The 23,828-nt window shown below is 40.1% G+C and overlaps 1 protein-coding gene across 9 annotated transcripts; it reads right to left on the reverse strand.

The window, feature by feature from the left end:
* Window positions 1-5,975: 5,975 nt before the first annotated feature.
* Window positions 5,976-19,339, reverse strand: LOC103711114 (cell number regulator 10-like). 9 transcript variants are annotated; one of them, XM_089930622.1, is made up of 5 exons: window positions 19,015-19,288; window positions 18,846-18,917; window positions 15,826-16,035; window positions 14,687-14,767; window positions 14,249-14,643 (listed from the first exon to the last, which is right to left on the reverse strand). In XM_089930622.1, exons 1-4 carry the CDS (start codon window positions 19,268-19,270, stop codon window positions 14,691-14,693), a joined length of 615 nt encoding a protein of 204 aa, XP_089786748.1. In that variant the 5' UTR covers window positions 19,271-19,288; the 3' UTR covers window positions 14,249-14,643; window positions 14,687-14,690. The 9 variants fall into 9 exon arrangements, with proteins under 9 accessions (XP_088577588.1, XP_038974916.2, XP_088577586.1 ...); XM_088721462.2 differs by lacking the exons at window positions 14,249-14,643; window positions 14,687-14,767 and adding an exon at window positions 5,976-6,575 and having other exon boundaries at window positions 19,015-19,293; XM_039118988.3 differs by lacking the exons at window positions 14,249-14,643; window positions 14,687-14,767 and adding an exon at window positions 5,977-6,582 and having other exon boundaries at window positions 19,015-19,296.
* Window positions 19,340-23,828: the final 4,489 nt, after the last annotated feature.

The following is a 23,828-nucleotide window of genomic DNA, read 5'->3' on the forward strand; positions in this document are numbered from 1 at the left end:
TGGTCTTCTGCCTTTTGACGTGAAGCTGTCTTGGAGTCGACTCGAGCTGTCTGGGAGTCGACTCGAATCTCAGAGGCAGTAACTTGGTTTTCTGTCTGTCTTGGGGTCGCGGTGTCTTGGAGTCGACTCGCGTATTGCGGGAGTCGACTCGAATCTCAGAGTCCATAAAAATGCTCTCTGACTTTTTCTTTGTGTTCCGCTGAGAGTCGACTCATGCTTTCTTTGGAGTCGACTTGCCAACCATTGGAGTCGACTCGCGTTCCACTGGAGTCGACTCGAATCTCAGACCCAAAAACTGCTCTCTGACTTTTCTGCCTGTGTCTGCTTGGAGTCGACTCTTACTACCCTGGAGTCGACTCGAGCTCGTGCCAGTGAACTTGATACGCTTGGAGTCGACTCGTGAAACTCGGGAGTCGACTCGAGTCTCAGACTTTGGTTCAAACTGACTTCTTAACTTATCCAAAAATTATGAACCAAGTCTAGAGACACTTAGACAGGATTTTCACTGAAACACTCAATTGAATTCATTAGTAATTAAAAGATATACTCAAATGCTTTGAGCTCATCAAAATCAAATAGGGTTATGATCAATCACTCCACAAATTGCCTTCGAATTGAAGGATGAAGGAGCCGAAGACAGCAAATAAAATCAAAGATGAAGAGAATGAGAAAAAAGCGGTAGAGAGGAGATGCGAATCCATAAAAAACAAAAGATCTTTGTGTAATAATTTACCAGAAGTAGAGAATATGCAGATCTACTAATGAGATCAATGTTAATTCATTAAAAAAATAGAGGCCGGCAGAGAAACTGAGGATCTGCGATTCACCAAAAAAATAGAGAATTCGGATTCTGATTTATCTGGAACAGAAATCGATAGAACGGCAATGGGTCTTTAAAGTTTCTTGGCATAGCGACGACGGCACAGCAAAGGCGGAAGAGATGATGGCAGGTTACGTGATCGATAACTCTGATACCATGTTAAAATATTTGCAGAAAAAGAAGAAAACAATAAAAATATTCGGTACATCTCAAGGGTTATATATACTGTGTACAGACTCCATACAAGAAAAATAATATATACTGATATAAGATCATACCAACAATAGAAAATATTACTGACTGGTGCAAGTTGTGATGTGATCCTTAAAATTACTCTAACAAGATCATGCTAATAAAGAAAAATAATATAGTTGATACAGAATGACGCTAATAAAGAAAAACCGCATCCACATCCATAGGGTGTGAGCTGCCGTTGTACCAAAAAAAAAATTATGGCTGATGCAGGTTGTTACGTGATCCCTAAAATTATGCTAACATCGTTTTTTCTGAGAAATGCAAAAACTTGTATAATCTTTTTTTTTTTGAGAAACACAAAAATTGGTTCCATCATGTTTTTTCCCTTACTTTCACCATGTAGCCTATGGCAATGTAGAAACTATATAGCCCCAATCCATCCATTTTCTCCTGAGCACCTTTTTCCCTATGTGCATATTTGCTGGACTCTAGAATAAAAATAAAAATGAGTGGTTTCTATTCCAAATATTTAATTAGAGAGAGAATTCCGATTCTAGAGGAAGAATGAGAATGTCTTAATCTTGTACAATCCAATATCTATTTTTTTTTTCTTTCTTATATTCAAATTTCATTCTAATTTTAATTTTAATTTTGATTATGAACTAAATATATTAAAGAATGTGGCCATTCTGATTTTTATTTAAATCTATTTTAATTTTAATTTCAGACACAAATTAAATGTGTTTTTAAGTCTCCCCATCTTGTCAGTAGAAAACCAAGAAAAAAAGGGTGGTTTTCTTTTAGGGGTGGGGCCAGTGGAGTTCACGCAGCAAAGACATTAAAATGCATTAGATGCCGTAGGCAATGCGTACTTTGAGTCTCTCTCTTACAACTAAAAATGAATAAATTCATCTACAATGGTGAAAAGCTTAATATACTTCTTGTTCTGACTTTGTAGACACACAGGTTACATCGCAGGACAAACAGTAGTGATTGCTAAATCAGAAAATTAAATTATGGCATTTCGTGTTGTGAAAAATTGAAGCCAAAAACGGTTTAGTGATCATCGTAGGGATATCTCGGAGCACTTTCACATCGTCACGCATTCATAGACACATGAGAGATAAAATTGCAAATGTCGAGACTGTATGTTCTATCAATTTAAGAACATATCAATGCAATTCTGCATTAACAATTTTTTCAAAATAACAACATTCACAACCCAACGAGTAAGATGCTTATCATCTGAAAATAAAATTAATGAAACAAAAATGTTGTAAAGTTTTACAAGAACCATCAAAGTATAGACTCGAACACTACCTGGATCCTAACCCAAGCTTACAGCAAAAATCGCCCCAAACAAAGCAATATATGGCATTTCATTATTTCTCGTAGTCCTTATCATCATAGCACATTCATTTATCTTCCGGGTGGTCAAGGGCAACCTATGTTGGGGTTACTAGTGCCACATGAAGGACCTGACCCTGGCCCACCTTTAGGAAGGGACTCCAACGCCAAAACTCTCTCCACGAGCCAAATTTCGGCTTGCAATGGCCTTGTAGCAGCGAGAGGCTGTGAACTAGCAATCAAGAACACAAGAAACATCAATCCCACCATTTGCCTTCCTCTCCATGAACTCATCTCCTCCAAAGTTTCTACCTCCTCGACTGTCGTTGTGTATCGGCAAGAATGTCTCTCTTCTATATATCCAACTCGTTTGGCTTTGGTGCAGTGGAGAACCTTAGATGGAGAGGGTTTAAATAGAGTTTGCAACATGGATCGTTGGTCCATTACTTTTACCGGATTCGTAGACTGGACCCAGGAGGAGTTTCTGTATCCTTTCTCTGCTATATGAATGTTTGAAAAATCGATGAAATGTGTTGCATGTCAAGACTAAAATATCTCATACGAGAAAGTTAGCATGAGTCAAGATTTGAGACCGTTCAAAGTTGATGAAATGGGTCGCTGAATATATGGCAACGAAATATGGTAATCAAGGAAAGTCGTCTTTCTTCTCCCTCCTTGTATCTCTTTATGTTCCCTACAAACTCACAAACATGATGGGAGAAAAGTTGAAGAGGTCGTGTACTACGTACCCCAAAAACTGGAGTCAAGGAGAATTAATTAAGCTTCCTCATGACCTCAAGTTGAGGTGAAGCAAGATTTGGACCGGATCAAAGCCTTTGCAGGCCAATGAATGCATGACCAGTCTTAAGTTTTACATGGTGGCGCCTTTTACGGGAGTTCATGGTCAAAATGAAGAATGCAAGGAGATTTACTACGTGCGTGGTCAAGAGGGAACTAATACAAGTCGTAGTCACTACATGCCAAGGCTAGGGTCCCTCGTGTTTGTTCAAGTCAAACATTATTGCACCAGTAGGAAATATGGTTTCCACGCGAGGGTTTCCGTGGTCAAACCAATATCTCTAGGCCAAAGTATTTTTATTTTGCATGTCCGGTAATTAATCCTATAATTTCTACAATAGATACGTAGCAAGACTAGATGAAAGTCCCTTTCTCACATTTGTTCTCAATTACATTGGTGGAAAAAACTTCTACCTTCTACATAATAAATTAGGATTGTGAACTCAAGATTCAATCTGAGTTATGATCAAGAATTTCAGTTTTTGAGAAGTACCGTGATCGTCCAATAAAAATTTGGTAGGTAGCTAGTATGCTTTCTATACACGAATCTACCATTGCATTGGAATAATTATACTAGAATATAGGACGAATATCTTGAAGAGATGGAAGTATAACAATAACAAAGAATAAAGAATAAAGAGCATCAGCTTAATAAAAAACTAAGGAGATTGACTCCGGAATGAATTTTGCTAGAAGCTCCATTGCAAGATTCAGGTCTAAACTTCTATTGATTTTCTTTTTTTTTTTTTTTTTTGTCTTTTATTCTTTGTTTGGTTTGGGTCAAAATCTCACTTATCAAAAATCATTATAAAAGAATTCTCGGGGCTTGGCCATGATATATCTTATCTATGCATAATATCATAAAAAATGGATACAAATTTTGAGTGCAACAATATCTCATTTTTGGATCCTATGGAATTCATAGGCATAGAAAGAGTAGATATAGGAGAAGAGATGTCTAAGGGTGTTATTATTTACCAAACAAATATTCCTGAGTCGGGTGGAAAAAGGGGGAGAGCTCTCCATTCCTAGATCCCTTGTAGCTAGGTTCTCCATAACCACAAGAATCGGTCTATTATTAGCTAGATTCTCTAGACCTACAACAATCAATCTATTTTTTAGAATCATATACATACTTAGCATATTTGTCATAGTTCACATGGCACTTCGGGTTTGATATGAGTTATATTTTCTTTATAAACATGAGAATTTATGTTTATATGGTACTATGAAACATCAGTCATTTTGGATTTGATCTTAACATGTTTGGATAGAAAAAAAATTATTGCCTTATCAAATTATCTATTGAGCCATGAAAAAGATTCATCAAAAGAAAGATATTGTTACCATACTATCAAAAATATTAGCTACTAATTGATTGCTTTCTGTCCAAAAAATACATACAGCCCTAGTTTCTAATGAAGCCAATTTGATGGATTTATACTCTTTTTTGTCCAAGTTACTTTCTTTTTTATCAAAGTCACTTTTTTTTTCTTCTATGTGAGTATCGAGAATATCTGCATTCATTGATCTGAGATTTGCATCTATGAATTGAAATGTTCGATCAAATCATCTTTTTTAATTGGGTATGGCTTCAATCGTTCCTGGAGCTAGGCAAAAAGTTAACCAGGAGTTAATTCCAACTCCCACATGATCAAAAAAAGTGAAAGGTCTTGAGAAGAAAATGGTGAAAACATAATTTTTGTTCTTCTTCTAGACAAATGCGATATTGAAATCTTTCTCGAAAGTACAATTGAGTTTTGAGATCAGTTCCATATTTACATCTTTTACTGGTTAGCCCTAATTAAGTCCCCAAACGACATTTTTTTTGAAACAAAGTCCCTCTTTATTTTTTTTTCCTTTCCACTCACTTGGATCTTTTCCACTTTACCCTTTTTTTTACAAATCTTCGTGTCCATCTCTCCATTTTTTGTGAAAGGAGGGACAAGTAGCATGATCTAATCCCCTGCAGGAGATTCTTATTTCTTGTATTTTTCATTTTGCATTTAGCATTAGTTAAATATGAGAAATTCATTTTCTTTCGGTTGCCATTTAGCTAATAAGTCTATAGATTTTGAAGTTCAACAAGATGTACTATATTTGAAGCAGTTGTTCGACATCTTACAAATTTGCGGTAAGAAGAGAAAACCTCATTCCTTATATATAAGAATTTGCTGATTGTGATGAGCATCCAAACCCAAATTTTGCATATAATTTAATAGTCTTTGATAACTATTGCTTTCATCGCGACCTCAGGTCCTGTGGCAAAATTGGTGGAGGGAGTTCAAAGTTTAAATAATGTATATCATAAATTTAAAATAATATATATATCAAAAAAGAAAACCACTATTATAACATGCTACTTGGTGATGTTATGGTGCATCATAAAATCAAATAACATCTATTATTTGCGTATTTATCATTTCTCTATATAAATAATATTTTTAAAATTCGATTTGTTATTTACTTTGTCTTTGAAGGAGTTTGTATAGGTAGAAAAATAATATTTTTTATTAAATGGACAATGATTTGGCAAAGAACGCTGCAAAATTTTGTTATTGTTTGCTATTTTTAAATTTGAAAGTGTACTTTATGGGATCACTAATGAGTATTATAACGGTTATATACCTTTTGTGAAAAAGATAGATAACATCATTGAAGTTCATCAAGGTATTTTTTGTTGTGAGTTCATTGGGATTATGAATTAGTGATTTTACCAACTCAACCAATTAGAAATCAAATAACACCACCATTTGATCCTTGGCGGAGATGCAGTTAACTTTCATTAATTATTTTTGAATCTCATCCTTTTTTACTCTCTCTTTCCACCTCTCTCTCCTTGACGTGCACACATACATTTTTCCACACACCCAACTCACATTCATAGAAGAGAACTAAGTCATACAATAAACAAATTGCAAATGCTAAGATTGCTGACTAATTTAGGAACAAATCAGTACTGAAATTTTGCATTGACCGGTACTTGAAATGAACAACAATCAAAACCCCACGAGAAGGCACTTATCTTCATAAATAAACATATGAAATAGGCACCTAGAGCCTATTGCTTCCCTCAGAAAAAAATTAAAAATAAAAAACAAAAACAAAAATACATAAAGAAATTATTCGAAACTTCATAACAACCACCAGAGTATAGACTTGAACCCTACTTAGGTTCTAACAACAAACACCATCACCCAATTAGCATTATTGCACTTCAGTATGTATTGTAGTTTCATCATCATAGAAAATCCAGTTATCTTCCAGAGTTTGGGCAATTGCCACCCTGCTTGTTGGGATCACTGCTGCAGTTTGAGCCAGGCGGTTGAGGGGGACTTTTTGGAAGGGACTCCAATGCCAAACCTCTCTCGACGAGCTGAATATGCCCTTGTAATGGCCTTGCAGTAGAGAGAGGCTGCAAACTAGCAATCAAGAACATAAGAAACATTACTCCCACCATATTTCTTCCCCTCCACGTAGCCATCCCTTCCAAAGTTTCAAGTCTTGTGAATTGGCTTGAAAGTATTTGGAATTGGTGCTGTGAAGAACCTCTAGGTGGAGAGGGTTTAAATAGAGGTTGTAACGTGAATCACTGGTTCATTAATTACTTTTGTCGTAGTCTTAACATTGGACTGGAAATGTTGCGACTAGACTCTATAGGAATTTTTTTATGTCCCTTCTCCATTGTATGAATGTATCAGACATGGATTAAGTGTGTTACGCCACATTAAGAATAAAAAGGTTCAAGAGAGCGGTTAACATGAGTCGACATACCTGACCGTTCAAAGTTCATGAAATTGTTCAATGGAAACATGGTAAGGAAAGTAGTCAGATGACTTGACCATGATCCAGTGTGGAATACCAAGGTCATTTAATTTGGCCTAGTCTCTAAGTCGAACTACCTTCTAATTTCGGAATTGTTTTCAGCTGTACGTGTTGAGGAAATTTTGGACATTAGTGCAAGGAAATTTTGCCTAGCATACAAAATGTTAATATTATTTAAAGCTAATAGCCATAAATCATAACTTGTACATACTACAAACCAATAACAAAATATAGGAAAATATTGGTGACATCATTGCGCAAATCCATTGAGAAAGCCATTAGTATCCTTGCCTTGGTGATCTTATTGTTTAATTCCAGAATTCTTTTTCTGCATGCGAAATGATGCTCCAAATAAAAAAAAAACCAGTAAATGAGAATAAGCATTAGAAGAATACTAGAGGATCTAAATCGTTGTTCTGGCAGATAAAACTTAAACAGATATTAAAGTGTTAATTGGGCTCAAATAGTTTGACAATATAATTACAAAACAAACGTACATGTACTTTTTTTTTTCTTTTGCAAAGGCGGACGACTTATACAGATCTAGTATGGATACATCAAAAAAAATCAAAAGACAACACATCACAGAGAGCTCTGAACAACTCCTTCTCCCCAACCCACAAAGCCTCCCTAGAGTAGTATGCCACGAAGGAGGCCACTTAATCCGCAACCCAGTTTGCCTCTCTAAGAACATGACAGCCTAGGAATGCCACCCCATCGCCCACCATAGCCCAAATGTCTCGGAGGAGAGGATGGAACCCGCCCTCTCCACCGGACCCTGCTAGGATCCAGCTGATCACCGTAGATGAATCACCCTTAAGGTCCTAAGGATGACTGCTCTGGCCCGCAACACACGCCGAGCATGGCCCAGCTCTGCCCATGCCACCCTCAGCACAGCCTTCGAAACCGAGATATCGAAGATTTGGCGCCCACCAACTGCAACCATCCTAGAGTTCGAACCTCTGATAACGAAGCTAGCACCTCCATGCCTACCGCTATCAAGCACACATCCGTCAAAATTGATCTTAAGAAAACTCGGAGGTGGGGGCTCCCAGTGAAGAACACCGTCCAAGATGCTACAGAAGTAGAGGTAGAGCCCCAGGTGCCCCGAGATATCAAATGTTCATCCGACGAATCAGTGCAGATGATCTTTGCCGCTTGTACCACAGCTCGCTCCACGACGAACCTAGGTGAAGGGCTGCTCTCGCTAAAAGTTCAGGTATTCTTGGCCAACTAGATTTGATATGCCGTGTAGGTCGCTCCAACAACCATTTACCGGGTCTAGGGGCCCGCAGCCCACTACTTGAGCGCTTGCAGGAAAGCGCCCGAATGTCAACAAATAGCTAGCAGGTTTGGGACAAGCCTCTAGACTCGGCCAGTACGCACGTACTAAAAGAGAGTGTGGTCCACGATCTTATCCACCTAACACTCAAGATACAAGGGAAGGATGCTCAGTCCCCACCCGCACAACACTAATCTAGTCGGCAACCAACCCCAGACCATCTTCTAGAGGAACAAGGCCACTCTCGAGTGAAGGCCAAAGCGCTAGACCGCGGCACAGCCCAACCTTGGGTATTGCTCACTCTGAAGGGTGCGAAGGATATCTCCGACTCTGATATTGAGACTGCAGGACATGCTCCAAACCCTCACGTCTGGACAAGCCCTCTCCAGAATAGGAAGGGATCAGACTCTCTCTGCAAAGGACTCCGCAAAAAGCCAGCTGATCCTGCTAAAGTCCCACCCAACCCCCTTCGAGTAGAGGAGATCAGAAATTCAGAGTCTGTCCATAACCTCAACGCTGACCATGGTTGGCTAGAACCTCACCGAGAGAGAGTCCACCCAGGGGTCCTCCATCACGTCCACACACCGCCCATCACCGATCAACCATCTCGAGTTAGCCAAAGCATGGGGCACGTACCTGCAGATCTGCAGCCAAAGGAAGGAACACCTTTGGTTACTCTGAGCAGCCTTGTCGGTCCATACCGGTCCGTGTTGAGCAGTCATGACCTGGCACCAGAAACTTTGCAGCTCAAGGACTAGCCTTGCTCCATGCCGACCGATTAGCGCCTCCCTCCTCTCCAGGATGGGCTATACCCCCAAGCCTCCCTCCCAGGTCGACAGGCAGACCGTACCCCAAGCCAACAGATGCATACCACGGTTGCCACCCAATGAGCCCTAGCAAAAGTCACGGAGCATCCGCTCAATTTTGGTCAGCGTAGTCTTCAGAACCACAGTGTTTGACATGAGGTACATGGGCATGGAGCTCAGAATTGACCTAACTAGAATTAGCCTACCCATCATGGAGAGTGAGGTCACCTTCCAGCGAGCTAGCCTCTCCTGGACCTATTGCACCAAACTAGCGCACTCAAAAACTTGCAGCCTCCTTCCCGTGATGGGAACGCCCCTATGTAGCTCCACGACCCCTCTTGCTCCCTCATGCCAATAAGTCCCCTGATCTTCCGTCTCACCTGCAACTCTATCTTCGGACTGAAGGAGATGGTCGACTTGTGGATATTCACAAGCTGCCCAGAAGCGTCGCAGTAATCTTCCAGCACCCCCTAAGGGCCAGAGCATCCTTGGTCCTTGCTCGGACCATGATGAAGCAATCATCTGCAAACAGAGGGTGAGAAATCGGTTGTGGCACCAGGGACTGGAACGAAAGCCTCCAACACCCATTCCTAGCAGACCGCCCACTGAGCGCGAAAGAGCACGTCGGCACAAATAATAAATTGATATGGGGATAAAGGACAACTCTGACGAAGCCTGATGGTAGAGCGGAAGAAAGGCGTTGGGGTCCCGTTGATCAGGATGGAGAAGGACGGCCCTTTCACACAGCCCAGCACCCAGGCCATCTAGGACTCATGGAAACCAAACTTCTCTAGGGCAAGCCGAAGGAAGCACCACCGGACCCTATCATAGGCCCGTTCCATGTCCAGCTTCACCGCTATGACATGCACACATACATTTTTCCACACACCCAACTCACATTCATAGATGAGAATTAAATCATACAATAAACAAATTGCAAATGCTAATATTGTTGATTAATTTAGGAACAAATCAGTGAAATTTTGCATTGACCAGTGCTTGAAATGAACAACATTCAAAACCCCACGAGAAGGCACTTATCTTCATAAATAAACATATGAAATAGGCACCTAGGGCCTATTGCTTCCCTCAGAAAAAAAATTTAAAAAAAAAACAAAAACAAAATACATAAAGAAATTATTCGAAACTTCATAACAACCACCAGAGTATAGACTTGAACCCTGCTTAGGTTCTAACAACAAACATCATCACCCTATAAACATAATTGCACTTCAGTGTGTATTGTAGTTTCATCATCATAGAAAATCCAGTTATCTTCCAGAGTTTGGGCAATGGCCACCCTGCTTGTTGGGATCATTGCTGCAGTTTGAGCCAGGCGATTGAGGGGGACCTTTTGGAAGGGACTCCAATGCCAAACCTCTCTCGACGAGCTGAATATGCCCTTGTAATGGCCTTGCAGTAGAGAAAGGCTGCGAACTAGCAATCAAGAACATAAGAAACATTACTCCCACCATATTTCTTCCCCTCCACGTAGCCATCCCTTCCAAAGTTTCAAGTCTTGTGAATTGGCTTGAAAGTATTTGGAATTGGTGCTGTGAAGAACCTCTAGGTGGAGAGGGTTTAAATAGAGGTTGTAACGTGAATCACTGGTTCATTACTTTTGTCGTAGTCTTAGCATTGGACTGCAAATGTTACGACTAGACTCTATAGGAATTTTTTTATGTCCCTTCTCCATTGTAGGAATGTATCAGACATGGATTAAGTGTGTTACGCCACATTAAGAATAAAAAGGTTCAAGAGAGCGGTTAACATGAGTCGACATACCTGACCGTTCAAAGTTCATGAAATTGTTCAATGGAAACATGGTAAGGAAAGTAGTCAGATGACTTGACCATGATCCAGTGTGGAATACCAAGGTCATTTAATTTGGCCTAGTCTCTAAGTCGAACTACCTTCTACTCTCGGAATTGTTTTCAGCTGTACGTGTTGAGGAAATTTTGGACATTAGTGCGAGGAAATTTTGCCTAGCATACAAAATGTTAATATTATTTAAAGCTAATAGCCATAAATTATAACTTGTACATACTACAAACCAATAACAATATATAAGAATCATATGTTGTCATGCTCCGAACCCGAAGCGCGATAAATGTCCCATGCCTGTACGGCGAACCATACAGGCATGCAAGGCTACAGATCATATCAAAGCAATAACAAATTTTTAAAAATTTATTTAATTATTAATTTGTTCAAATAGTTCTTACAATAATTTCAAAGTAACATGTGCTAATATAAATCAAATATTCTAACTAGTCTAACTAAAATGGGAATGTCTGAAAGAATTTTTAGGAAATCTATCGCACTCCCAAAGTCCCAAGCGATCATGCGTATGCATCTGGATCTGAAAACATGAAAAATATGATAGCGAGCTACACTAGCCCAATAAGCGACATAATACCCAAGAGTGGAGTCAAAGCATGTGGGATATTTAATTAAAATATAAAATAATGAATGAAAAATCAATCATCAATAAACATATTTTCCTTTCAAAATTTATTATTACTTTTATAAAAACTGATAACAGAATACCAACATAAATAGGCTATAGCCACATAACATAATGGCATGGGTCGCACAAAGTAACAAATACTACTATTATTAACCATCGATGGCAATAGTGTCCAAATACCACTATTCTAATCATTGGTGGTGCAGTGTCGAAACCAGATTTTTAAAGATATAAGTCTATAGGGCCAACGAATAATACTTATTAGCGGGGCAAAAATAGATCATAGCCATGCTGAGAATACATATATACAAAATAAATTTTTTTTATAATTTATCTCGTTATATTTTTTTGATTTCAGAACATATAACATAATTTTAAAATAATTATTAATATGCCTAACCAATTTAACTAAGTACAAAACTTATATCAAAATTTAATCAACTAATCAATATTTTACTAAATAATTTAGAAAACATGCTTTGAAGTATTAAGTTACTTACATCTTCTCGCTTTAAATAGGTAGGTAGATCAGGTTTACCTGTTTAAATATCATTAAAATATAATTAATTTCATCGGTAATTTCAAAGCCAAACAAAGTCAAAAATACTATTGGACACGACTTCGTAATAGATGAACAGGCCCAAAGTGAATACAGCCCGAACTTGGCCTATAATGGGCATGGCCCAATAGGGTGAACAAGGCCCGAACTTGGCCCACAATGGACCAACAGAGCCCGAACTCGGCCCACAATGGACACAACCCAATAGGGCCCAAACTCGGCCCATAATAGATACGGTCCAACAGGCCCGAACTCGGCCCATAATGGACACGACCTAATAAAACCGAACTTAGCCATAATGGACACGGCCCAATAGGGCCCGAATTCGGCACATAATGGACATGGCCCAACAAGCCCGAACTCGGCCGACAATAGACATGGCCCAACAGGGTCCAAACTTGGCCCAAAATTGACAAGGCCCTATAGGGCCCAAACTCGACTTATAATGGACCTGGCCTCATAGGGCCCAAACTCGGCTTATAATGGGCACGACCCAACATGCTCGAACTCGACCCACAATGGATATGGTCCAACAGGGCCCAAACTCGGCCCACAATAGGTACGGCCCAATAGGGCCCAAAATCACTGAACTAAGCCCAAATGAATGTTCACAGCCCAAAATGTTCTTCATCATGTTAAGCTCAGAAACAGGGAGAGAAGAAGGAAAAGAAGGAAGAGAGGGAAGGAGAAGCCGACGAGGTGGTCGGGCCTTAATGGCCAGAGGCCGTCGTCTAGTCGACGGCAAGCCAACCGCAGTGGCGGCCGGCGGCCGCTGTGGCGACTGGTGAGAAGAAGAAACAGAAAATAGTCTCGATTTGGTCGGTTTGGAGACGGAACAGAGGAAGAAATTGGCTTCCGTTTAACCAAAAATAGAAGAATAGAGGGAAAGGAGGCTCACCAACACATCGACGGACGAGAAGGATCTTGATCGCAGTTGCTCAATTCGGCGATCTTGGGGTGGTGGCGGCGGCAGCGATTCCGATGAAGAGAGAAAAATGGATCTCAGAACAGGAGAGCACAGGAAAGAGAGATCTCAGGTAGTGGTGCTTGGTCAAGGTGGCACGCCGGCCACCAGAGAAGGAGAAGAACCTCAGCCGAGGATAGCTCGGCTGGCGGCTAGCGGCGGCAGAGTTCAAAGCAGGGAAAAAGAGCCTCGGAATAGAGTATACGGAGGAAATGGAGAAAAAAGGAGGCTTTGGGCGACGGTGCTCGATCGGGGTGGCACACCGGCCATCGAGGAAGGAGGAGAATGAGGGAGGAGAAGGAGAAGAAGGTTCGATGCTCTAAAAGGGATGAGGGAGAGGGGTTTTATAGGCTCCCGAGTGGATAAGCCCAAGAGTGGTTGCACCGCCCCCGAGGAACGTGGGCGGATAAGCACCATGAGATGGTCGGTGGCCATTCTAACTCTTCGCATGGTCGGAGAGTTCAACTACCCGTCGAGTCGTGCCGACTCCGCGGCCTCTCTGCTGTGAGCAAGACGGAGTAAGAGCTCCTCTATTCTGGCTTTGGGGCCATGGGCTGAAGTTGGCTGGGCCTGCCGGCTTCAACCCATTTAGGCCTATTCTCCCAAGTAAAACACAATTAATTTAGGCTCGAGCCTGGTCAACTAACCTTCAGGTCTATCTTTTAGGCCTAAGGCTTCGAGCTTCAAGTGGCGCCTCAAGTTTCATGATCATATTTTTATTTAAAAATACTAAAAATATTTTAAATAGATGTTAAATATAAATAATTAAATATTGTCAATAACCAATAAAATGTCTATTATCTCCTTAGGTTCACAAACCAACAACAATTATCAATTAAATCTACAAATGCTGTCATGCCCCGAACCCAATGCTCGGGTCGGCTATGTGACACAACGACATACTTTCTAGGGCAAAGCCCTAAAAAATATACAAGACCTAAAATTTTTTATAACCTTAATATCATTAAAAAATAATGATCTCAATTCATAACAATTAACAAAACTGGAACTATTACAAAATTTAATCATCCAACCAGTATCAATGATAGTTTTTCTACTTATTCTTTCACCCATGATCCCAACTATTGCCAAGTACCAAGCAACCTGCAACTCCGAAAGAAAAAAGAAAAGAGATGGTGTGAGCTATACGAAGACCTAGGACATGCTTGTGGATTCAAATGATTGTATGATGATAGCTGATACGTCAACACATTAGATTATACCGTACTGCTCTGCCTTCTATCACATTGGATAGAGAAGGGAGCACTTCGTTAAAGATCAAAGTTTTACAATGTACTCAAGGATAGCTTTTGTATTGAAGATCAAGAATATGAAGGTTGTCTTCTCAACAACAAAAAAAAGAGGATCCAATTACCCATTTACCTTCGTTTTAGGTCTTAACTAGCATGTAATTTGTGGTTCTATAATTATAGCACAAACATACCACAAGAGAGAGAACCAGGACATGGCTTTAGCATCTAAACAAGCAACTTGGCATGCACCATGCATGTCAGCAATCAAATGGAAATTGCCATCCGCATCTCATGTCTTGCATGCTCCTTCCATGCGATTAAAGATTTCTTCTTTGACTTGACTTTCATTCAAGTTGCGGATGGACTTCCTTTCAGCGCATCATGCCGACTTGCACGACGGGCGGCACAACCGTCCCCTGTGCCCTTCTCGCCATGTTGGCGTGCCACCCTGCCACGAGAATTCCAACAAGTATCCAATAAGAATTCCTTATGTTGCAACTCGCACCTATTTTTTGAAATACAATATAATTTTCCTCTGCAGTGCCGCAAAGTGCTGTGCATCACTCGATGATAGATAGACGAGCATTAAATAAGACAGTCTTACATGCAATACACGGCATGCTTCGTCGGATGGCCATCCATCTTGTGATGGTGGCCACAAGATCCAGAGTCTATAATTTTTCCTGGGTTCCTTGATCCTATATAAGTACCCAAGATCTACCCAACGAATAACTGATGTGGGACTAAACACACGTCCGCAAGGATTCTCACATACTCCTCCCGTTCAAGCCCTGACGTTCTCGTCAGGCTAAAGGTTCATATCTATTCAAATCTAATCACAAATACCACGATTGTCTCATGGTCAGCTCCAATGGATCCGTGCTGCAGTGTCCCCTAGTCCACATAGGTTATGAACCGGGTCCGCTCTGATACCATTTGTAACAACCCAGGACCTCATCCAAAATGGCTAGCCGGAAGGTATTATTTGGGTTTCTTGATCCTATATAAGTACCCAAGATCTACCCAACGAATAACCGATGTGGGACTAAACACACGCCCGCAAGGATTCTCACATACTCCTCCCGTTCAAGCCCTGACGTTCTCGTCAGGCTAAGGGTTCATATCTATTCAAATCTAATCATAAATACCACGATTGTCCCATGGTCAGCTCCAATGGATCCGTGCTGCAGTGTCCCCTAGTCCACATAGGTTATGGGCCGGGTCCGCTCTGATACCATTTGTAACAACCCAGGACCTCATCCAAAATGGCTAGCCGGAAGGTATTATTTGGGTTTCTTGATCCTATATAAGTACCCAAGATCTACCCAGCGAATAACCGATGCGGGACTAAACACACGCCCGCACGGGTTCTAACAAACAAAAGGTGGGAAACTAATTTATGTGGCACTATCCATTCAAGAAAATATTCGATACATACATATGTACATGCATGCAACTATAAATAACACATGCATGGATGCAAGTGTGCAAATATATCAAAAATACCTATAGCCATGTCAAAGCCACGGCGCTGGAGCTCTCGGTATTCCTGGCAAAGAGCACATCGTTCACAAAGGCAGTGTACAAGGCAGTCGCAGCAGGGCCTCTCGGCCAGGCGGAATTGTGTCCTCATCTTGGAGCGGTAGAAGCACGAGTATATCCAGTGGCAACATATGATTCCCAGAAATACAAAGAGTGCCCCGCTTGAACCGCATGCTGTATCCAAACACCAAGCCAATTAGATCAACAACCATAAGGAAACCAAACTGGTGCTTTAAATTTTTTGACCATCTCTGGTTTTGATAGTCTAGAACTTTGATAAACTCTCAGTTATATTTGTCTGATTTGTGAAGAATGGAATTAAAAGCTAGGCTTCATTACATTATTATATCCAATAATAAATATATAGAGAGGGTACGTAGTTTCAACTATAGGAGCATTCTGTCCCATAGTTACAAACACACAATCATTCCGTTCCTAAGAGAGGGGAACGTTATAATCTTGTGGTTACAACCGTGAATAGTTAATAGGCATTTTGTTCCGGTTCAATAGGTACAATCAAGTGGCAAACTAGAACATACCCGCCTCGGCCTATGGTGGCAAACCAAATAACTGCACTTTGGACCGCAGTGGCAAATTAATGTGTCGCGATTTGGCCCATGACAGGCAGTCTATAACAAATCTGGTCCAAATGCTTTTATTCATCAATCAAATTATTCATTTTTATCCAAAAAAAATATAATTTCATATTATATTTCACGCCCAAATACTAAAATAATTAACATTATATCCCAAAAACCAAAATCATAATCTAAGCAAACATAATCGTTGATGTTGATATGTCTATATATTAACCAAATATATATGTCAAAAATCTTTAATCAATCATACATAAAATGATACAAATCTCAAACTCATCAACATGTGTGATTGTGTGCGGGACTCCTTACTTCTATCGATGACAGACTCAAACACTGAGCATACTGATCCTCTTCTCGATCTAGATCTATGAACTCGAGAGCAAAATGGTCTGCTCAACATCTTCTTTTCCAGACAGTTGTCCCAATACAAGATCAGGCCTAATCATTAGAGTGGCCCCAACAAACATGATTAACGGTACCAAATTATGAAACAGTATTAATTTTTAGCATTGTCTGCCTGTACCTCTGGTCCTTCCTAAAGATTCCGGCCATCAACCACTCAAATCTGGCCGGCGATGGTGGCCTAGAGCGCTGCTGGGCCGTGAGGAAGGGAGCAGCGGCAATGGATGGTGGCCGGCGATAGTCGACGGCGGTGAACAAAAACCGAAATAGAGCACCCTGTTTCGAGTTGAATTCCGACGACTTGCCAACTCCAATCAAAGGGAATTGATGGCCCAAAGAGGAAAAAGGAGAGAGAGAAGTTGGGAAATCTTACCTTGCTGCCAGCAAGATCTCACGGCCAATCAACAATGAAACCCTCCACGGAAAGATCAAGTTTTCCGACTCTAAATTGAGGCTTCAAAGGAGGATACTAGAGGAGGAACATAGACCTCCTTTTATCGCCTAAAACCAAGGACAAGGAGGATGGTCCGGTGGCATCGAGGAGTCCTCCTCCACGACGGAATCGGAGAAGAAGACTGACTCTTGAAAGGAGTCCGCTTCTTCCTCCCATCTCACATGCAGAGCACACGTGAGAATTCTTTTTCTTTTTCACCCAACTTTGAGATTTGTGCATGAAGTAATGGCCTATGTAAGTCTTTTGTGCCAGAACTTTATATTCTCCCTTCTTAAAATAATTTCGTTCTCGAAATTAACATACCAAGGCATTGAAGATACTCAAATCAAGTCTACTTAATTGGAAAAGCAAATTAAGTCTTCTATTGCAAGACCTTTAGACTTAGTGTTTTTGACCAAATTTAAAATGATTTAACCAACTACACTTTCGCTGCAGCTCCCTAGTGCTTTTAAACTTATACTCTTGATACCACTTCTATCATGCCCCGAACCTATTACCTGGGTCAACCACATGACACGGCCGCATGAGCCCTCAAGCGATACCGTAGAGATCATGCATGGCCGAAGATGAACAAATATCCATTAACTCAACAAAGAAAAGCTGTATATTCCAAATAAATAAATCCATCATTTTCAAATAATCCAACTAGTTCAGTTACAAGATCTTTAAATGTTCATCGGTATGAAAAAATAAACTAACTTATAACTCTGATGCTTGAACTTCACACCCAACCTATCCGAAACTATGCATCCTATGACTCTGAAAGAAGAAGAAAAAAAGTGGTTGTGAGCTTTATAGCTCAGTAAGAATTCCATACACTCACACAAATATAAATATAGTAAATTTAAACTAAGGATTAACTCCATATCTCATCAAAATAAAGACAAAAATTATAAAGCCTCGTACCAAAATATTAACGCTTTGCCCGCGGTGGCAAACCAAGATAACACAGCACTTCGGCCTGCAGGGGCAAACTAAGATAACTGCACTTCGGCCCACAGTAGCAAACCAGCATATTTATGCTTCAGCCCACGGTGGCAAACCAAGATAACTGCGCTTTGGCCTGCAGTAGCAAACCAGAATAACTGTACTTCGGCCCATGGTGGCAAACCAAAATATCCATGCTTCGGCCCATGGTGGCAAACCAAGGAAACTGCACTTCGGCCCATAGTGGCAAACCAATGTGTCACGATTAGTCCCGTGACAGGTAATTTATAACATGTCTAGTCTAAATCTTTTTGTTCATCAATCAAATTATTCAGTACCATTCATACCAAAAAAAATATATTTTTATATTATATTTTACGGCCAAATTCCAAAATAATAAGCACGATATCCCAATGGTTATATTCATCCCACACCTCAATTACTGGCTTGTATATGTTTTGGTCCTAACTATGATAGCAAAATAAGATTAAGTGGTTTCTAAAATTTCAAATGCCACTATTTTGTTAGCCCTCATGGTTAACATATATGCAACAAGCTTCTCTAAAAATCAAGACATATATGCAACAAAGAGAGAGACTTACAAGTAGCTCCTTGGTCCACAATCTCTGCAATCTGGCCAAACGTGATACACGGGCAGAAGCAAGTCATGCAACCTTCAAGAGAAGAGATAAACTTGGAGATAATTCATCATACCTTGATACTAAAACCAGTAATTTGAGGATTCAGGATAAAACCTAAGAAGAAACCTACAGCTCCAGCAGTCGGTGGTGCAGTCGCAAAGTCCGGTGGACCATAGATGAGGCCCCTGCTGCATCTGGAACGCCGAGGGAACGCCCATCGCCGGAGGCAGCCCGGCCGATGGGTATGACTGATTTGGATACATGGTGGCTTGGAGATTGATCAAAGAGAAAGAAAGCCTTCTTGTGATGTTGAGCTGCAACAAAGAAGCAAAGCAATACAGAGAATCCTCTGGAGATTGGTTTTTTAGAAATAGGTATGCCCACATATAAGGCCAAGTCAAGTCAACGCCCTTCTTTTTTTTCCTCCACTTTCTTAACAACTTGTTGATAAGTATGAGCACGAAAAAAATATCTAAGGCTCCTAATGTTTCTTATTTGAGATGACATTCTTTGATCCTGAGGTTCCACCACGCGACAAGGTTAGTGCCTCCAGCAAAAAAATATTGAATGGTTCACGTCCACCAACTCAGCTGTGGACCAGTCCAACCATAGAGCACCACACGTAGCTATGTCTGTATTGCTCCATTTTTCGTCTATTTTTTCTCTCCATATTTATGTATGTTGCTCTATAGTTAGGATTGGTCCACTGTTGATGTTGATAGATCTAGTTCAACCAATAATTTTGGATACCTTGATCTATTTAATTATCTATTTTGTTTTTTTTTTTTTGACTTGGCATTTGGGTCCCACCTGACAATGGTATGTGTCTGGATTGTTGACATGGTGCATTTGTTTTGATCCATTTAGTTGCCTAACTTTGCGTTCTAGTGACTTGGGAGAAAAGTAATTAAACATGATTGTTGGGCTTTATAATAGAAACGAAAATGAACTCAAGCATTTGGTTGGAGAAGTTATGTTCTCGTTCTCACTCTAAAAGGACATGAAAATGCTTCAATTCTTTAAAATTTAATTTCAACGCTTCTCTTAGTATTCAAATTCCATTCCATCAGCTTATCTAAAAATTAATTTTCCAATAATATTTCTCCATTAATTGTTTAATAGCTTTTGGGAAGTGCAGATCATGGTGACTATTCTGATTCCAAATTTTAGTGGCAAATCTAACACATCGCAAAAATAGTTATTTTAATTTTCATTCTAATTAATTTAGATTCCAAATGCGAACCAAATGCACTCTCATTTTTTTAGTTTAAATATAATATAATATTATATACTACATGAGAGCTATAATTAAGAATATGAGAAAAGATAAAGAGGATTGGAGGTCTTTACTACTCCAAGGTGAGCTTTATTTGTATCCTTCTACACGCTTGTTTGGAATGACCGGGGAAACAATGACAGAAATCGATAACCAGATTAATAAATAAATACCATGAAAAGCTGGCATATTTCGTATCCATTCCAATCAAAATGGAAGGAGCGATCAAATGGTAGCCATCAGATCATCTGAACTAGAGATAAGGACGAGAACAGATGAAGAATTCTTGCTATTTCTTTAATTCATAAATCCAATTGAGATACAGCGAATGCAACTAAAACTTTGTACCTGTTGCTGCAGGATCCGAAGCAAGGTCAGAGCGCAGCTCGAACGAGCTTGAGGTCAGTTGGAACTAAGCCGAGCAGGCTAGCTGAGATAGGGTCACTGGTCTCCTCCAAGGATAGCTTGCAAAAAGTTCGCTTGCCAGAAAGTTTTCAACGGAGAACTCTCTAATGTCTAAGTCAGAATAGAAAAACAACAGTATGGAAGAGAGAGAGTTCAGTAGAGTTTTGTTCTTTATGAGCAATATAGCATGCATACCTGAGGTCCTCCAGGCTGTCCTTTTATATAAAGAAGTCGGATTGTCATTACTTGGGCTGATGTGGTGTGCATTGAGGGCCAAGTATTGACCGATAGTACGATCGTGGCGTGGAGTCAATCCACGTGGGCGGCGTGCAATGCTTGTCGGGCACAGAATGTGGTGTCTCCAGGACTGTGAGCTGCCAAGGCCGTCGGTTATTAGGATTGTTAGTTCTTGTGACACGTGTTGATTGACTCCTCGATCGGGGCCGAAATCGCTCGCCTCATGGGCAGATCCTCAGTTGGGGTGGATCCTCAGTTAGAGCCGAAGTCGTTCACCTCGGGCAGTCGACTCCTCAGCCGGGGCCAAAATTGTCTAAGGGGTGTCCAATATTTCTTTCATCAGTACTAATACTAGGGGTGGCAATTTGTGACCCGATCTATCAACCTGATTTGCAAAAAATCTCCTTTAAGCATGTTTGGATTTGACATAAATAAGTTCGGGTTATAAATGGGCCAATCTATCTAAACCTATTTATTAAATAGATTGGGTTCATGTTTAGACTTTTAACCCATTTAAGCCATTTAATAATTGGATCAGGTTTTGATATAATCTATTTAACCTATTTTGTCCTATTTAACCCAACCCACTTAATTTGTTTAACCTATTTAAATTTATTTAATTTGTTAGAAAACCCATTAAACCTACTAAACTCGTTTAACCTGACTTGACTTGTTTAATGAATGGGCTATGCAAGTTTGGTTGGATTAGCTGTTTAATAAGTAGGTTGGGTTCAGATTGAGAAATTTTTGACCCCAAAACTCATATTTGACCCAACCCGATTGCTACCCGTAACCAATACAAAGTCTAAAGGTCATGATTTTATAAATTATTTGTTTCTTAAATCATAGTTAGATCCAGGGAATGCATTTGAAACTTTGTACATACAGATACGAAGTCCAGAATTCATGGACTTATAAATTGCTTTATATTTGATTAGCAATAATCAAAAAGAATCTGAATGAGAGTCGGAGTGGAATGGGACACGGAATACAAATCACGCTTTCATTGTTTGAGGTAAAAGAGGAATATCAGTTCAATTCTAATATTTAATTTAACTAGTTATACCACAATAACCTATCAATTTTATATTAATTTTGTTTTATTTTTGGTTGCACAATTCTCATTCATTAGTTTAAGCAACAATTAGTATGTTATTATAATGCATGTTACTTGATTCTTTACTATTTTTAATTAAAGATTAGTTAAATTGTTGTATTTTATTAATGCCATAATCATCCATATTGACTCATATCAAATATATTATTTGTTGCAATGTTATTCCATAAATATTACTAATCAAATAATTTTCCAAAAATATCATTCATTCCTCTTAGTTTCAAGAAGAAGAAGACAGCTCTACTGCTACTCTATAACTTGCAAACAACCTGGAACATGAACAGCACAAGAAATGAAAGGGAAAAATTCTTGTCAAAAGAGACTTGTCTAATCATGTATTACACGGTTCTCTCATGAATGGATTAAATTAACCACACAGATTAAATGGTCCAATCTGTACTGATTGCTTTCAATGTTCTCAACTTTTGAAAAAGCTGTCGTTAAGAGGACTAGCAACTGAGATGAGTTTCTTGGCTGAGGATGGAGATGGAGAATGATCAAGAGACTCATGACATTGGAGAAACCATTCATAAGACCCCTATGGAAAGACTACCAATCTCGCATGAGACCATTCAAGGAAACTCTTGGGTCTAGTTCTAAGTCTGATTCAAATATTAAGCAAGTTCAGGATGATGTATCAGATGACGATGAAGACGACATGGATGATTCGGATCTCCCTAGAGTTTCAATCTCTGAAGAAACAAAATGGAGCCTTCGTAGCCCTTGGGCACGAGCAGCGATCGTAAAATTGCTGAGAAGATTGTGGAAGATGAGTGAGTTTGAAGCGTTGTATCTTGGCAATGGCTTTTATATCCTTCATTTTGACTATGCAGGTTATGTGAATGATGTTCATGTTGATGGACTATATTTCATTTTTGATCATTGCCTACATGATCAGTGATGGAGGCCAGAATTTCAGCCATCCAAATGATCTTCCAACACAAAAAGGGACGGGCTTGTATCTTTTGCATGAAAGAAGGATTCGTCTTCCTCCGTGCAAATCTGCCGTGGGATCACCCATTAGTTGCTTTGATATCCGTGCAGCTAGAAGAATGAAAGAGTTTAGAGTGCTTTGAAAGCTATGTAGAGTATGATCTAATGGTGGATCAGAAAGCAAGATGATCCTTTTTTTTTTTTTTAGCACACTGGCAGCTCACCCTAATCTTACGTGAGTATTGTCATCTGAGTCAAGAGACAAAATACTGCACAGATGTGGAGGAACGAATACAAAACAGGTCTAGAGAACCTCTCCAAAATGGTGAGTACCAAAAAAGGCGACCCAGTCATCAGTTCTATTCGCCTTCCGGAACACATGCACAATCTGAAATGTATCACACTTCCTCAGCAACTTCGGGATGTCATCTAGAAGCGGGTGGTCGGACACCTCCGTCTTCTCTTCTAGAATCCACTCAATCACTTCCGCTGAGTCTTTCTCGAGGATAATGCTCCTAACCTTCAGTACCCGTCTTGTATAGGAGACTCCCTTCCAGGCAGCCCAGAGTTCCACCCCTAAAACTGAGGTCTTGAAGGTACGTTGCCCTTCCATCACGACCAGTCTAGACTTGTGATCCTTTTTTCACATAAGAGATGTATCCTATCCATAAAAAAAAATATTTACTTACGAGACCTTACCCTAATCGGAATAAAGTCAGCGTTTAAAGCATCTTCTGAAACCAGAAAAGGCTGCTTGACAGTTGACACCACCATTGGTAGCTGATTTAAAGATCACGATGAGTAACTAGCTGGAGGCGTAAGCCAAGTGCCCAAGGTAAAGCTCACAACCGCCTTTCGATCTCCGATGAGATAGGGAGACGGAAAGCAGTAATCATAGTGGAAAAAAGGAAAGTTTTTAACTCCTACGGGGCGGTTTGGAAATGCATATAGGAGGCTGGGGCTTAACCGGCTGGTT

This window comes from Phoenix dactylifera, chromosome 5 (genome assembly GCF_051530095.1).
Source record: "Phoenix dactylifera cultivar Ajwa chromosome 5, Ajwa_hap1_PhDact_Kaust_v1.1, whole genome shotgun sequence".
NCBI lineage: Eukaryota > Viridiplantae > Streptophyta > Magnoliopsida > Arecales > Arecaceae > Phoenix > Phoenix dactylifera.

Bases quoted from the DNA above. Each gene is read 5' to 3' on its own strand.
- LOC103711114 (XM_088721460.1), bottom strand. From the start codon at position 19,270: ATGTGGGCATACCTATTTCTAAAAAACCAATCTCCAGAGGATTCTCTG. The intron at 18,918-19,014 runs GTAGGTTTCTTC...CTTCTCTTGAAG, and splicing joins CACCACCGACTGCTGGAGCT to GTTGCATGACTTGCTTCTGC. The intron at 16,036-18,845 runs GTAAGTCTCTCT...GTTTGGATACAG, and splicing joins TGTGGACCAAGGAGCTACTT to CATGCGGTTCAAGCGGGGCA.